The 16,062-nt window shown below is 46.4% G+C and overlaps 1 protein-coding gene across 1 annotated transcript in view; it reads right to left on the bottom strand.

The window, feature by feature from the left end:
* The window catches only part of DIP2C (disco interacting protein 2 homolog C), a 136,331-nt gene that overhangs the window by 21,320 nt on the left and 98,949 nt on the right, over positions 1–16,062 (bottom strand). The window contains exon 28 of the mRNA XM_031652570.1: positions 12,316–12,377. Coding sequence (XP_031508430.1) covers positions 12,316–12,377 — 62 coding nt within the window. The remainder of the gene's footprint in view (positions 1–12,315; positions 12,378–16,062) is intronic.

Genomic DNA, 16,062 nt, shown 5'->3' with positions numbered 1-16,062 from the left:
GCTAGGAGGAAGACACCAAACATTTCCAAAGAAATGATGCACATTCCTGATCTAATATCCTGATCTGCTCACTACGTGTTATATGTATCGAAACATCACTGTGTACCCTATGAGTTGTACAATTATGTGTTAATTAAAATAAAGAAGTTAAAAATACACTTTTTAGGAGTTTCAGATTTAAGAAAAATTGAGCAGATGGTAGAGCTCCCACATTGCCCTACAATACAACCCAGTCTCAGAATGCGCGCACATCCAACATTAGTTAGAATTAGTGAGCCAACACTGAGATGATTTAAATCTATCCTTTACTCAGTCTTCCTTATTTCCCCCTAAAATCCCTTTCCTGTCCCAGGATCCTACCCAGGATTCCACATGACAATTGGCCATCACGTCTCTTTGGGCTCCTATGGGCTGTGACATTCTCTCAGAAATGTCCCTGTTTTGCTGACCTTGACGGTTTTGAGGGGACTGGTGAGGTGTTTTGTAGGCTACCCTTTGGTTGGGACTTGTCTAACATTGTTCATGGGTAGACATAGATCACAGGCATTTTGGAGAAAGGCCTCAGAGATGAGCGCCCTCCCCATGGCATAATATCAAAGCCCCTCTGCTCATCACCGCTGACGGTGACCTCACATTTAGCTGGGTCATGTGTGCAGGTTTTCCCCCATCCCTTCCACATGCCCTCTCTGGAGGCATTGCTCTGCACAGCCCATGCTGGAGAGGAGAGGGTGTGTGCTCTCTTCTTGGCTTTTGAGATGTGAGACTGCAGGCCTCATGGAGGGCACAGCCTCCCGCCTCTAGGTAACCAAGCCCATGCCCCAGGCCCAGTAGCTTGGGGATGGGCAGCCGTCTGACAGAGGAGGTCTAATGATCATGGGGCTGCAGCATTCTCCTAGGTGGAATGAGCACAGAGAGCTGATCCATTTGCACAGAAGTGTGCACAGAGCAGAGAAGCAAGGTGACAAGGGGACTCCTGAGGCTCTTCTGGGCTTTGCTTCCAGGCCCTCCCTGTCACTGGGCTGCACCTCCACTCCACCCTCCAGTTACTCAGGCACCTCTCTCCTACCTCAATCTTCACTTGCTGAAATGGTCCAACTTGGTTTCCGTCACTGAAGTCTTGACTAACGTAGAGCAACTTTCCCTTTTTGAATAAGACTAGAAAGACTTGAAAAATAATTCTAGATTTGATGTTTATGAGCATGTGTAAAAGTTTTTTCAAAATAATTTCAAAATTATAGTAAATTTGCAAGAATGAAAACAGTATAAAGAATACTTGTAACACACAGGTTCATTGCTTGTTAATATTATGTTCCATCTGCTTTATAATTTGCACTGCCCACCACCCCATCTTACCCAATATGCACACACAGTTTTTTCTGAACCATTTGAGGGTAAGTTAAATATATCAAGGCCCCTTTACTCCTAAGTATTTAAGGGTGGATTTCCTGAGAATAAGGATATTATCTTACTTATGCACAGAACAGTTATCAGTTTCAATTATTTTAATATTGATCCAATATTTAATCTATAGCCTCTTTCCAATTCTTCCCATTACTCCAGTAATATCCCTACAGTTCCCACCTTGAGTGCAGGGCTCACCCTAGCATCAGGTTTTGTATTTTGTTGTCATTTCTTTAGCTTGCCTTAAATGGGAAGATTTCCAAAGTCTTTTTTGTCTTTATGACATTGACATTTTTGCTAACGTCATGTCCCTGCCTTTAAAAAATATTAAAAATTCATTAACTCAAAGTGGATCAATGACATAAATGTAAGAGATAAAACTGTAGACTGTTAAGGGAAAAGCCTCATGACATTGGATGTGTCAATTATTTCTTGGCTACGACACCAAAAGTATATGCAGAAAACAGAGGATAAACTGGACATCAAAATTAAAAGTTTCTGTTCATCAAAGGACACAATCAACAGAATCAGCAGAGTGAAAACGCGACCCAGGAAATGGGAGCAAGATTTGCAAATCACATATCTATTAGGGGGCTAATACCGAGATTATGTAAGGGACTCTTACAACTCAATACCCAAAAAACCCAAAAAACAAACCAAACAAAAAAACCACTCCAGTTAAAAAGTGTGGAAAAACTTGAATAGTCATTTTTCTAAAGAAGGTATACAAATAGCAGTTGAGCATGAGATGCTTGACAAGACCATCACTAGGAAAACGCACACCAAAGCCACAACAAGATAGCATCTCACACCCATTAGGATGGCTACTCTCAAAAAAAAAAAAAAAGAAAGAAAACAGCTACTGTTGGTGAGCACATGGAGAAACCAGACCCATGTGCACTGCTGGCGGGAAAGTAAAACGATGCAGTGGCTGTGGAAAACAGTATGGCAGTTCCTCCAGAAATTAAAAATAGAACTATTGTATGGTTCAGCAATTCCACTTCTGGGTATATACCCAGAAGAACTGAGACCAGGTCTTCAGCAGTATCTGTAAACCATGTTCACAGCAGCATCAGTTACAACAGCCCAAAGGTGGAAGCAACCCAAGTGAACATCGGCAGACAACGGATGAGCCAAGTGTGGCGTATACCTACAAGGAAATACTATTCAATCTTAAAAAGGAAGGAGAATTTGACATATGCTACAACATCGATGAACCCTGAGGACATGCTAAGTAACATCAGCCAGTCACAAAAAGACAAATACCACAGGACTGGACTTATATGAGGTACCTACCTAGGTAGTCAAATTCATAGACAAAGTAGAATGGCGGGTGCCAGGGGCTGAGGGAAGAGGGATGGAGAGTAGAGGTTTAATCAAGACAATATTGAGTGTGTGGAGAAACCGGAACCAGGTGCGGCCCTGAGCGTGTGGAGAAACCGAAACCAGTCGCGGCCCTGAGCCTCTGGAGAAACCGGAACCAGGCGCGGCCCTGAGAGTGTGGAGAAACCAGAATCAGGGAGGCCCCTGAGCGTGCGGAGAAACTGGAATCAGGAGCGGCCCTGAGCGTGTAGAGAAAGCGGAATCAAAGGCGGCCCTGAGCGTGTGGAGAAACCGGAACCAATCGCGGACCTGAGCGTGTGGAGAAACAGGAATCAGAGGCAGTCCTGAGCGTGTGGAGAAACTGGAATTAGGAGCGGCCCTGCGCAGCCCTGAGCGTGTAGAGAAACTGGAATCAGAGGCAGCCCTGAGCGTGTGGAGAAACCGGAACCAGAGGCAGCCCTGAGCAGCCCTGAGCGTGTGGAGAAACCGGAACCCAGGCGCGGCCCTGAGCGTGTGGAGAAACCGGAACCAGGCGCGGCCCTGAGCGTGTGGAGAAACCGGAACCAGGAGCGGCCCTGAGCGTGTGGAGAAACCGGAACCCAGGCGCGGCCCTGAGCCTGTGGAGAAACCGGAATCAGAGGCGGCCCTGAGCGTGTGGAGAAACCGGAATCAGAGGCGGCCCTGAGCGTGTGGAGAAACAAATCAGAGGCGGCCCTTAGCATGTGGAGAAACCGGAACTCACCCTGAGCAGCCAGGCAACTCCTTCTCCACAGAAAGGACTTGAAAAGCATCTTTTTGTTTATTAAACAGAAAAATAAGCTTTTCTGTTTATGTCAACAAAAGAACTATCAGTGTGTAGTCCCTAAACCCAAAGAGCGAGTTTCCAGCAGGAGGGTAGGCTCAGCAGCATCCACTGGCATGGCACTCAGCGTGGAACATTAGGGTGGGGTCATAGGTGACCTTGCTGGGTGCCACCAGGGAACTGTGGGGACATAGGGCTTTGTCTCTCATGAGCCAGCAGATGAACCCAGACCCTCTGAGGTGTTCAGCTGTCTGGGGAGAGGGCCGTGTGGTGGCCACAGGTGAAAAGGGTCAAAGGAGGATTTTTGTTTTTGGACGGCATTTGTCATGTCATATTTACATTCAGATAGACGACTTCAAAGATAAGGAAACACTGGTGATGTCAGAGGGAGGGGATGCTGGTCAGCCCCAGGACCTTGAGCAGACAGTAGAGGGCTGGGGTCTGGGGAAGGTGGAGGGGGTCAGGAGAAAAGGCAGCTGCAGGGGGTCATAGTGGGTGGGAGCTGCTCGTTGCTGCTTAATTGCCTCATTTAGGAGATAAACTGAGGCCCTCAAAGGTTTAAAGTTACACTGATATGGCAAAGTGAAAGAATAGAGAATGGGATGTAAAGACTAAAAATATTAATGAGTTTAAACATGGACACAGCCTCTCTGGGATACGGATAGTAATTCTAAAACAGCAGAGACAAAAATATTTTGGCAATAAGCCTGCCTCTTCCATCTCCTGAAAACATGCCTTAGAGGGTCAGGACCTGGGATCCCGCCTCTGGGAATTGCGTCCTCACCCGCTTGTGGGGTGGCCACGGTGCTCCGTGACTGCTCTCCTTCCACACACACCTGGCCAGGGGATTTTTGGAGTGGGGAGCAAGAGAAGTGGGAGCTGCAAACCAGGCACCAGGAGAATGACAAAGCCTCGCAGGACATTGTGTCCAAATGCCACAAGTGACATAGTGTGAATGTGAATTCTTTATTTTTCATTCGGTTTTCCCCACTGGTTTGTCATCTGTTTTCAAGTAGACTGCAAGTTCTATTTAAGGAATCATGAAAGCCCTACTGTCCCTTACCCGATGATCATCTCAAGTTGGGCAAGACGATGGATTAGGAGGCTGTTTATGCCTGAAGACAGCCAGAGCAGAAAGAAAGGAAAAAAATATAAACTAATAAGAACAAGGCATTTGCATGAATACATACACACAATCGTATATCCATGTAAAGGTATAACTATATCAGATAATTGTACTGAGACAGCTGGCCAGCATTGTCCCAAGTACCTGACACATACCAAGAATCCTCCTAATGACTCTAGGAGTGACACTGCTTCTGCCATTTCACAGGCAGAGAAAGTAAAATACAGGAAGGCAACGTGTGCAGGATCACATGGCCAGAAAGTGATAGATCTGAGGCCAGACAATGGGTCCTGAGCCTAATCCAAGCACCTGTTAAATTCATTGCAGCCAGACAAACCACCCTGAGGCTCAGCTCTGGTACCCAAGGGACGGGGGAGTGAGGGTGAGGCTCCTGGGTACACTGCTGGGACAGTCACCTGAGGATCGTGTGACACGCTGAGAAGCCACAGGTAAAAAGTACAGTCATGTCACTCAACAACAGGGAAACATCCTGAAAAACGAGCTGTCCATTGTGTCATCATGCAAACACCACAGAGTGGACCTACATACGCAGGGACGGGGTAGCCTCCTACGCTCCTATGCTGTATGGTACGGCCAAGTGCTCCCAGGCTGCACACCTGGACAGCAGGTGACTATACACAATTACAATACAACAGTATTTGTATATCTAAACATAGAAAAGGCACAGTAAAACATGCTGTAAAAAGATAAAAAATGGTGCACCCATATAGGGAACTTACCCATAAACAGAGCTTTTAGAAGTGGAAGCTGCTCTGGGTGAGTGAGTGGTGAGTGCACACAAAGGGCTACGACATCACCATACATAGCTGTAGACTTCGTAAACACTGTACTTGTAAGCTAAGACATCACCTCACACATCTGTAGATTCGTAAACACCGTACCCGTGGGCTAAGACAACACCACACACAACTGTAGATTCTTAAAAACTGTACTCGTAAGCTAAGACATTACTGCATGTGGCTCTAGACTTCGTAAACACCGTACTTGTGAGCTAAGACAACACCACACGCAGCTGTAGATTTGTAAACACCGTACTTGTAAGCAGACATCACCGCACACAGCTGTAGACTTCGTAAACACTGTACTCGTGAGCTAAGACATCACTGCATGTGGCTGTAGATTCTTAAATACTGTACTCGTAAGCTAAGACATCACCCACATGCGGCTATAGACTTCGTAAAGACTACTTGCAAGCTCAGACATCACCGCACGCGGCTGTAGATTCATAAACACTGCACTTGTGAGCTAAGACATCACCGCACGTGGCTGTAGATTCATAAACACTGTACTCATAAGCTACACTAAATCTGTAAGAAAATTCCTTTGTTAAATAAATTAATCTCCATTTACTGTAACTCTATGTTGTAAATTCCTTAAAGCTTTTTGACTCACTTATAAAAACAGAGTAAAACATATTGTACAGCTGTACAAAAATAATTTATCCTTATATCAAGTTTTCTATTAAAAGTTTTTGACTTTTTAAACTGTTAAAAACGAATACACAGACACACATTAATCTGGGCCTTCACAGGGTCAGGATCACCAAAATCACTGCCTTCCACCTCCACATCTTGTCCCACTGGAAGGTCTTTAGGGCAGTGACATGCACAGAGCTGTCATCTGTGTGAACAATGCTTTCTGCTGGATTCCTCCTGAAGGACCGGCTGAGGCTATCTTACAGTTAACTTTTTTATTGTAAGCAGAGAGAATATACTCTAAGATAACGACATTAAAGGTAAGTACATAAAGCGGTTACACAGGTATCTTATCACAATCCAGTATTATGCATGTACTGTGTATGATCCTACATGTTATACATTTATACAACTGGCAGCACAGGTTTACGCTAGCATAGCCACAAACAGGTAATGTATTGCATTATGATGGCCACAACATCAATAGACTCCATTTTCACAGGAATTTTTCAGCTTCATTATAGTCTTATGGAACCACTATCATTTAGGGAACACCGTCTTGGAGACCACTGTGGTCTGTCATTGACAGAAATGGCACTATGCAGCACATGACTAATTCAGTAAAGGGGCAGGAGCTCCACTGAGAGCCCAGCTGTCAGTCTGCTAAGACCACAGGCCATGATGAGTGGACTAAAGACCACCTGGAGAACTGTGGCCCCCTCCCAGCGAATCCTTCTCATGTACACATGTATGCACACAAATGCACACACACTTCCACATGCATGCACATGTGTGCATACTTTTCACACAACTCCACATACAAAATACAAGGCAATACTAAGACTCAATGTGCATGTGCACATGCACACACATGCAACACACACAATACTCACATAGCCCACACATCAGCACAAACTCATCTGCATGCACACATGCAACGTATTTGCACACACATAAAACACTTGGTACACTACACTCACACATGCAAACTCACACTTGAACACACATGCACATGGGAGTGCACTTGTATTCTTGCAAACCCTCATACACTTGTACCACACACAGGCACCCACCCATGCAACACACACGTGCATACTCATACCTGCATGTACTCATGTTTGCACAAATATATGCTGCATATTTGTATGCACACACACAAGCAAAGTCATAAATGTGTACATATTTGAAACAGTCACACAATTGCAACATACTTGCAACACACTCATGACACACACATGCACGTCTACACTTGCAGCACACACTACACTTGTGCACATGCATGTGTTGAAACATGCAATATTGCACACACATGCACACTTGTAACACACAACAGCATATATACACAACACACTTGTACAAACTCATACTGTCATGCATATATGCACTTGTACTCACATCACTCACCCACACAACACATAACACAGGCAAGCTTGCATATGCACAAACTCATTCACATGTGCAGACACTATTCACATACTTGCAACACACACATGCATGTATTCACAGCACACTCACATGCACTGAAACACACACACACAAGGACCTGACTAGGTGAAAGGCTCTTGTTAAGCTATTTGTCTTTATCTCTGTCTTCACTCCCTCCATTCTGCTCCTAAGTCTGAAGTTGATTGATGCACTTTTATTCTGTGCCCCCTGCTCTCAGGATCTTGATACTTGGACTAACACTGAGCAGGAATTAATTTAATATCTATGCTTTTCTGGTAATACCCTTTAATTATGACTTCAGGTTACAAGCCCTGAGGAAGCTAGGAACGTTTTCATCCTAGGACTTTACACCAATGTAATGTTCTTAAGATATAAAAAATTGCTAAAACTATTTTTTTTTTTTTTTGAGACGGGGTCTCGCGCTGTGTCACCCAGGCTGGAGTGCAGTGGCGCGATCTCGGCTCACTGCAAGCTCCGCCTCCCAGGTTCATGCCATTCTCCTGCCTCAGCCTCCGAGTAGCTGGGACTACAGGCGCCCGCCACCACGCCCGGCTAGTTTTTTGTATTTTTAGTAGAGAGGGGGTTTCACCATGTTAGCCAGGATGGTCTCGATCTCCTGACCTCGTGATCCACCCGCCTCGGCCTCCCAAAGTGCTGGGATTACAGGCTTGAGCCACCGCGCCCGGCCAACTATTTCTTTTTCTTTTGAGACAAGGTCTTGCTCCATTGCCCAGGCTGGAGTGCAGCGGTGTGATCACGGCTCACTGTAGCCTCTAACTCTTAGGCTCAAGCAGTCATCCCACCTCGGCTTTTTGAGTAGCTAGGACTATAGGCACATGCCACCACACCTAGCTCATTTTTAAAAAATGTAGAGATGGAGTCTTGCTATGTTGCCCAGGCTGCTCTCAAAACTCTTGGGTTCCAGTGATTCTCCTGCCTTGGCCTCCCAAAGCACTGAGATTACAGGTGTGAGCCTGTTCCCAGCCTTAAAAACCCCATCTTCAAACGCAGACAAAAATATATATATATTTCCTATCTAAAGTCTGAAAAACTAAAGTGTTCATGGAAAGACCAAATTGGAAGTCATTGAGAGACTTACGAATTCATTTAAAATGAATTACATTGTAAAAATATTTTTAAAGTGAATAGTCACTTTCAAATAGTATTAACACAATTTCATCATTTCCTTCCTGCACATGTGGGACTGTAATCTGTTCCAGAAGCAGGGAGTGTGTGTCTCCTCACTCTGTGATGCAGAAATGCTCTCCATGGTGACCTGTCACAGATGCAGGCAGGTCCCACCCACCATGGCTCCAAGAATAAAAAGGGCATCAGAAACAGAGGCAGAAAACCAAGTAGAAATGGCTAATACACCTGTTTAACCACTGACTTCCTCTGTAGGCCGTCTTTCTTGTGTGTGTGCACATTCATATTCTCTTCTCAAGGAAATTGCATGTGCATACCAATAAGCTAACCTTCTCCACAGTAATTAGACGATACATGGCCAGGTGCCTTGGAGCTCCCAAGTGAGTGTGCCATTAAAGCAACAGGAACAGTAATTAATCCTGTGACAGACCCTAATGCAGATCAAGTGAGAAAACCACCATCCCATTTTTATAGGAAGAGTAACAAGAAAGAAAAGGGTCAGTGCTTTTAGTGGCTCTCATTTCACTGCCTCCCGACTGCTGGCCTTGGACTGTTGACTTTCTCACCCTCTGTGGTCAGCAGCCCTAGGCCAGTGGAACAGAAGAGGTGAGTCCTCTGTCATCATCCAGCTGCTGGAGCTCACAGTGACAGCATCGGCCCCCGTCCAGCTCTTCACAGCATTCTTTTACTTTGTCCTCACAGGTGCCCGAAGAAGACTGGTTTTACTACACCTGTTCTGAGCACCTCCCCCGCTACTCCCCAAGCTCCTGCTGAAATGTGATCCCCAGGGTTGGAGGTGGGGCCTAATGGGAGGAGCTGGAGTCATGGGGACAGATACCTCATAAAAGACGCAAGCCCTCCCTGCGGGGGAGCAGGTTCTTGCTCTACCAGCTCCCAGGAGAGCCGGTGGCTAAAGGCAGTCTGTCCCCTCCTCCTACCATGGATCTCTTCACTTGCGGCTCCTCTTTCCCTCCACCATGAGTGAAGCTCCCTGAAACCTGACCAGAGGCAGATGCAGGCACCACACTTCCTGTACAGCCTGCAGAACCCTGTGCCAAATACACTTCTTTTCTTTATAAATCACCCAGTCTCAGGTGTTCCTTTATAGAAACCGAAACTGACTAAAGCAAGAGGGAAGCAGGTTACAGAGCATAATACCTCGTTCCCAGAGCAGCTGAATTCTTACCTGTGTGACCCAGAGCCCCCTCTGCCAGTGGCTGCAGCATGAGGTGTGTTACATGCTAGTAAAGGTCGAAAGTGATGCTGCAGATTAAAGCTGGATGTATTTTTACTTGGGAATATTTAAGGGAGGTTTAAGGAAGGAGAGGGCTTTGGAGCTGAGCTTGAAGGACTGGAGGAAAGGCCCCTGGGGCCAGACTCCTTGGAGGTGGGCTGGGGGTTGCGGACTGTGAGTAGGTGGTGGGGGCATCAGAGAGCAAGGCTGGGACGCCACTGAGGTTCTCTGCACTGAGGGTAAGGGAGAAGGGACCCAGCCAGATGGAGGGGGCCACAGACAGACCCAGTCAGAAAGGTCAGAGAGAGAACATCACGGAGAAAAAACCTGAAAGGAATGAGAAGAGTGAGAGCAGCCCCAGAAGCCGGGAGGGAAGGGCAGCGTCTCCCACCCGAGGGCATGCGAGGAAGAGTGGCACATGGTCCATCTAGAGAGCAGCAGGGAGGGTTCAGGGGTGCCTGGGCAGGGCCCAGTGAAAGGAAGTTGCTCTGCAATGTAGAGCCAGACTTTGCTTTTCTTCTTTGTATGTAAAATGCTGAGGATGGGGGTCAGGTCTGAGTCTTGTGAAGATGTCTGGCATCCAAGGAGCTCCGCTCGGCACTGCTCAAAGGTGAAAGCCTAGGCCAGCGAGCAGCAAGAGTGAGTGGCGTGGGTGCCAACCAGACCCACGCAGTGGTGTGTGGGAAAGTGAACTGCACTGCAAGCTCCTGTTCCCTACGTGCTCTCACTTTCATTTCAGATGCTTTCCAAAGCACCTAGCAGCCTAGTCAGGGAAAAGGTTACTCTTTGAGGGCCAGGCCACAGATAGAACTGCATACATGTGTTATTTGATGAGATATTGCTCACTTCTCCAGGAAGTCATACAATTATGAGATATTTTCCAAAGAATTCTTACAGGGAGTTAAGTAGACATGCTTTAAAGCCCAGAAGTGATTATTTAGAAAATCGTATGCCCAGAAACAAGTTGTCTACTCTAAAACTACATTTCTGATTTTTCTAAGTGTTCCAGACTGAACTTTGTCCCTGGCAGCTGGTGGCCTTGGGGGCAGGCATTGCCTCTGGCCCTCAGCCTGCAGGGCCTCCCGAGGGCTCCTAGGGGGCCACCACTCTTCTGTGATTTCATAACTGTGCAGCCAGTGGTTCTGTCGACCGGAGGGCCTGATGGAAGAGCCACAGGGCCAGGCATGCATCTACAAGTGTGAACCGTCAGGGCGGTCGCGGCTCCTGGCCCTGGCACGTGAGCTCTCAGCCACTGGCTGTCCCATGCAGGCTGTTGGGACATCCCTGGCATCCCCCCACCAGATGCCAGCTGAGCCACTGCCCAACTTGTGCTGATCGAAAATGCCTCCAGGCACGCCAGACACCCGAGGCACAGGCACACACAGCAACATGTCTCGGAGCGGCTGCTGACGGCGGTAAGGGAAGACAGCACGTCCCACACACTTCACCTAAGCACAATGAATGGGCACCTCCACAGTCGCCAAGCAGAAAATGATCTGTTTCAACGGGTGAAGTCTGCAGTAAAAATGACGCCTTCTTTCCTTCCTCTTTGGCATCTTAGTGGGTCCTCCTTGGTGGGCAGAGATTCCTCTGAAGGGCTTCTCACCCTGCTCAACCCCATCCCTGCCTTCTGGAGTCCTCACACACTCACCAAGAACTCCACTTTTCTTCTCAGGGGGCGCTTAGGAGGCCACATAGAGAAGGTAACCTGAACCCTAACCCCTAATTTAAGCACCTTCACAAAACATCATGTAAATGAATGTGGGCAGGATGCTGACATTCTACGAGGGGGGCAAAATGGTGCCTAAAATAGGAAGGAAAAGAACCAAGTGCCTGCCTTCCGGTGAAACGGTCAGATAAAGCGGCTCTGGCCACACTCCTGCTATCACACCGGCCACTGCCATCCTGCAACAGAGTTTCTTTCTTTTTCTTTTCTTTTTTTTTTTTTTTGAGACAGAGTCTTGCTCTGTCTCCCAGGCTGGAATGCAGAGGTGTAATCTCAGCTCACTGTAACCTCTGCCTCCCGGTTTTAAGCAATTCTCCTGACTCAGCCTCCCAAGTAGCTGGGAGTACAAGTGCCTGCCACCAAACCTGGGTAATTTTTAGTGGAGACGGGGTTTTGCCACGTTGCCCAGGCTGGCCTCGAACTCCTGACCTCAGGTGATCCGCCTACCTCAGCCTCCCAAAGTCCTGGGATTACAGGCATGAGCCATCGTGCCTGGCCAGAGTCTTCAATTGCAAAGTTCAAGCCAATGCCTAACTCCACCACTTCACTCATGAGACAGTCACACTCTGAGCAGATAAACATCACGCGCACCCCTTCTTCTAGATGGACACCTGCATGCAAGGCCACAGAACAAAACATAAAAAGGAAAAGAAAAAACCCAGAAGCGTACAGTACCTGTCATGTCTCAGGGCTCTCATGTCCACATAGACAGTGGTTGGGTCAGGTCCTGAGGTTCCCTGCAAGCAACAACACAGAGTGGTTAACTCAAGTTTACATGGAAGGAGACTGGGGTCTGTGCTTCTACTAGCTAGGAAACATTTCTTTGGTAAAATGTTAAAGTGAAAAATAGAACTAAAAGCACTTAGACCAGCAATCTCTGCAAGGCACCTGCTAACTTTCAGTTTGATAACCTAAATTCCAGAAGGCATATCTTATTAGGATAATACTGGATTCACACAGCTTGACCGCCAATATATAAAAATAGGAAAGAAAGGAGACAAGCCACGCACTGTGCCAAAAAAAGGGAAGGCTGAAACTGCCAAGACGGCGGCTGCAAAAGCAGGTTGGAAGGATATGAAGCATCTGTGCAGAGAAATTTTTACTGCATGCATCCACCTTTAACAACAAAAGGTGTACTTTGAGGGCCCAGGACAGTGAAGCAGATGCATGATGTGGATGGACAGGCCAGGGAGGAAGAGGTGAGGGGAGCATCTTGCTCCTCCGGGCTCTGCTTGTGCTCTGGCTCTCTGGCCTGAGGAGGGCATTTTCGGCTGAGACATAGGTCAGAGAAGGGGTATTTGATCCTGGTAAGCTGGGCAGGACTTGGTGGTCTGAGCCACTGGGCTGTTGATTTTACACAGGAGTCCAGAAATCTTTTCTTGGCACCGTAAATTGCTTGAAAAATTATACCATGCTGACTTCTGACCAGTGGCCTCTGTCCACAGAACAGCAGTATCATGAAGGCTGTGTTACAAACCAAAACTGTACAACCATTTTTGGGGAAGGCAATACAATACCTTGGTTGGAAAAAGACAACCTACAATAAATTTGCCAAAAAATAAGGGAGCCCTTCAGAATTCATTTGAAGAATTACACTAAAATTCTTCAGGAGAGAATTCCAAATTTTGTACTAAAGGCACACAATTTTCTTATATTGCTTATATATAAGAAAAAAAAAAGACAATGTCATTAAAACATACCATAGTACTCAATAACCCTGGGCCCTGGTATCTCACCACCGAGATAGTGAAAAAGAACAGCACATGCGAGTCAGCCTCCCGGCAGACGCTCCCAGTGACAGCTCTACCCCTGCTGCTCAGCAAAGCCACGCCACAGACCAGTGCCGAGCGGAGAACCGGCCACAGTGAGTAACACGAAATACAGCCATGGAGGTCAATTAAAAATAAGTAAATGGAAAACAGGTGGAGAATTAAGTAAAACAGAGATGAACCAAACTGGCAAAGGAACCACTGACCGCGCACCCCGGGAAGACAGCGTCGGCTACGCGTGAGGCCTGAACGTGACACTGCCCGGCAGGCAGCACCCACGATCACAGGGTCCGCAGACCCCCGGCCAATCTCTGCACTCAACTGCTAGTCTGTCCCATGGCTGGATGCGGGCAAGGCAGCGGGGCTGGGCAGGGAGGCATGGGTGTGACGGACAGGAAAGTCCCCTACCTGCTCGGCCAGGGTCCACAGCCTGTGAGGCTACAGCAGCAGAAGGGTGAGGATGAGAAGAGAGGAGAGAATACCAGACAACAGAAACCAACACACACAACACACAGACACACATGACCCGACAGTGAAAAATGGGATGGAGAAGAGGGAGGGGTGGGGAGGAGAATGCGAAAAGCAGGAAACAAAATGAAAAGAAGATCAAAAACAACATCAAATATGGAAATCATTAAAATTAACCACTGTACAAGACTAAAAGAAATGTTTTAAAGATGTCAACATATCCACGGAGCAACAGAAGAGGGCGAAGCAGGTGACTAACCACGGCGCAGGGACCTGAGTCACTTCGAAACACAGAAGGTAAATGGTGGCACTGCACCATCTCACTCACAGCACTCTGAGGGACGTGGGAGTACAAGTTTCATTTGCTAAATCGGCTGAGGTAGTTCCGAGGTTCTGATTCCAGTAACAATGGAGAGCCTGTAAGCTTTTACACCTGAAATTAGGGCACTAGCCCTCTCCACCTAAACGATGAGGCAAAAGGAGAGGCCAGCGCGCATCTGAAAATCCAGCGCTGGGCTCTCACATGGTCTACTCAGCAGCCTCAGGAGCAGTTTTCACCCCAGCAAATGTGCTCTGTTGCTGTTCCCCAAACAGAGACACCAATTTCTGTTTTCTCCTCCTCATCATCCATGGCTGTGGTCCCTGCCTGCTACCCGTATTAAATCATCTACCCCAGCTGCTGGACAATTCCAGAAAGCAACTTGGGCAAGCTCTTTGGATGCAAGGTATTTTTCCCTATGTGACTTAGCCGTCTTTCCCAAACATTCCCCAGAAGTACAAAGAGTAGAAGATTTTTCACAGGTGCCTGGACTGATGCACACCTGTCCTTTGTGTGTACGGCCCAGCACCCACCCACACCCCCATGACGACAGGAGGCAGACACTAGAGACAGCAGCTGCAGCCGCAGCAGTGGAAAGGGAGTTAAGTGTTTTTCTTCTGGCAGAAATTTGGTCACAAAGCCAGACGGAAAAACTGCCACCACTCACAACAGAGCCAAGTCTATGAAAATAAGCAACAGTTCAAGATTTTAAAAGGAAATTATGATTCCACTCTTCTCTGTTACTTCACTAGGGTAATTATGGCTACTGCTATCTCTCAGCATCCTTATGTTTAAAAAAGAGAGGAAGGGCATGAAGAAAGCAAATAGCCAATAAAGGTGTGTACGCTACACATAGTGGACTTTTACTGAATATATTCGAGCTGAAGCAATGATTTAAATAATATCCTTCCTTCATGATTCCTTGAAACGTAAATATTAACTGGAACAAAAATAAGTCAGCATTCTCTCTAAATTATCCAAGTTCAGAAATTGTTACAATGTCTCAAGGTGGTATCTCAGGAAAAAATGTGCATGGCTAGTACCTCCTTTCCTATCTTGTACCACGTGGAGGAGGCAACACTGCGCCTGAAGCCAAATAGGCCTGAGCATTAATAGAGAAGAATACGTGAAGGAGATAAAGAGGTAAGACACAGCTGCTTCCAAATTATAAAAACCCCTGAGGTAAAAAGTCTGAAATTTCAAGATACATACTGAGGGAGTATTTATCATATTGCCAAGGAATGCTAGCCAGTGTTTCCTTAAATACAGAGATCCCTAATGCCCCTCAGTGTTTAAGGATCAAATACTTGCAAAAAGGACCCACAGAAAAACAGCATTATCCATTCCAACTAAAGCTCAATCAGAAACAAAGATAAAGCATTTTTGAAATTGCAAGTTACATTAACGAGAAAACAGGATTCACGTTAAAATCCAGTTATATAATAAAAATGTTAAGCAGTCAGCCTTCCATATCCGTGAATTTTGCATCTTTAGATTTAACCAATCTTGAATCACAAATATTTGAAAAAATTGCACCTGTACTGAACAGGCACAGACTTTTTCTTGTCATAATTCCCTGAACGATATAGTACAACTGTTTACACAGCATTTACATCGTATTCAGCATCACAAGTCATTAGAGATGATTTAAAGTACACAGAGGATGTACATGGGTTCTAGGCAAATGCTGAGCCATTTTCCAGCAGGGACCTGAGCGTCTGCGGACTTAGGTATCAATAGGGAGTCTGGAAACCTGTCCCCCACTTAGGGACAAATGTATATACCAAAAAGTAAGTTTCTTACTGACATAAAAGTATTATATCAATTAGGTATTAAGTGCTTATTGCACAAATGAGTCATATTTAA

This window comes from Papio anubis, chromosome 11 (assembly GCF_008728515.1).
Source record: "Papio anubis isolate 15944 chromosome 11, Panubis1.0, whole genome shotgun sequence".
NCBI lineage: Eukaryota > Metazoa > Chordata > Mammalia > Primates > Cercopithecidae > Papio > Papio anubis.
The sequence above is the reverse complement of the archived record's forward strand: the minus strand, read 5'-3'. Positions and strand labels throughout refer to the sequence as shown.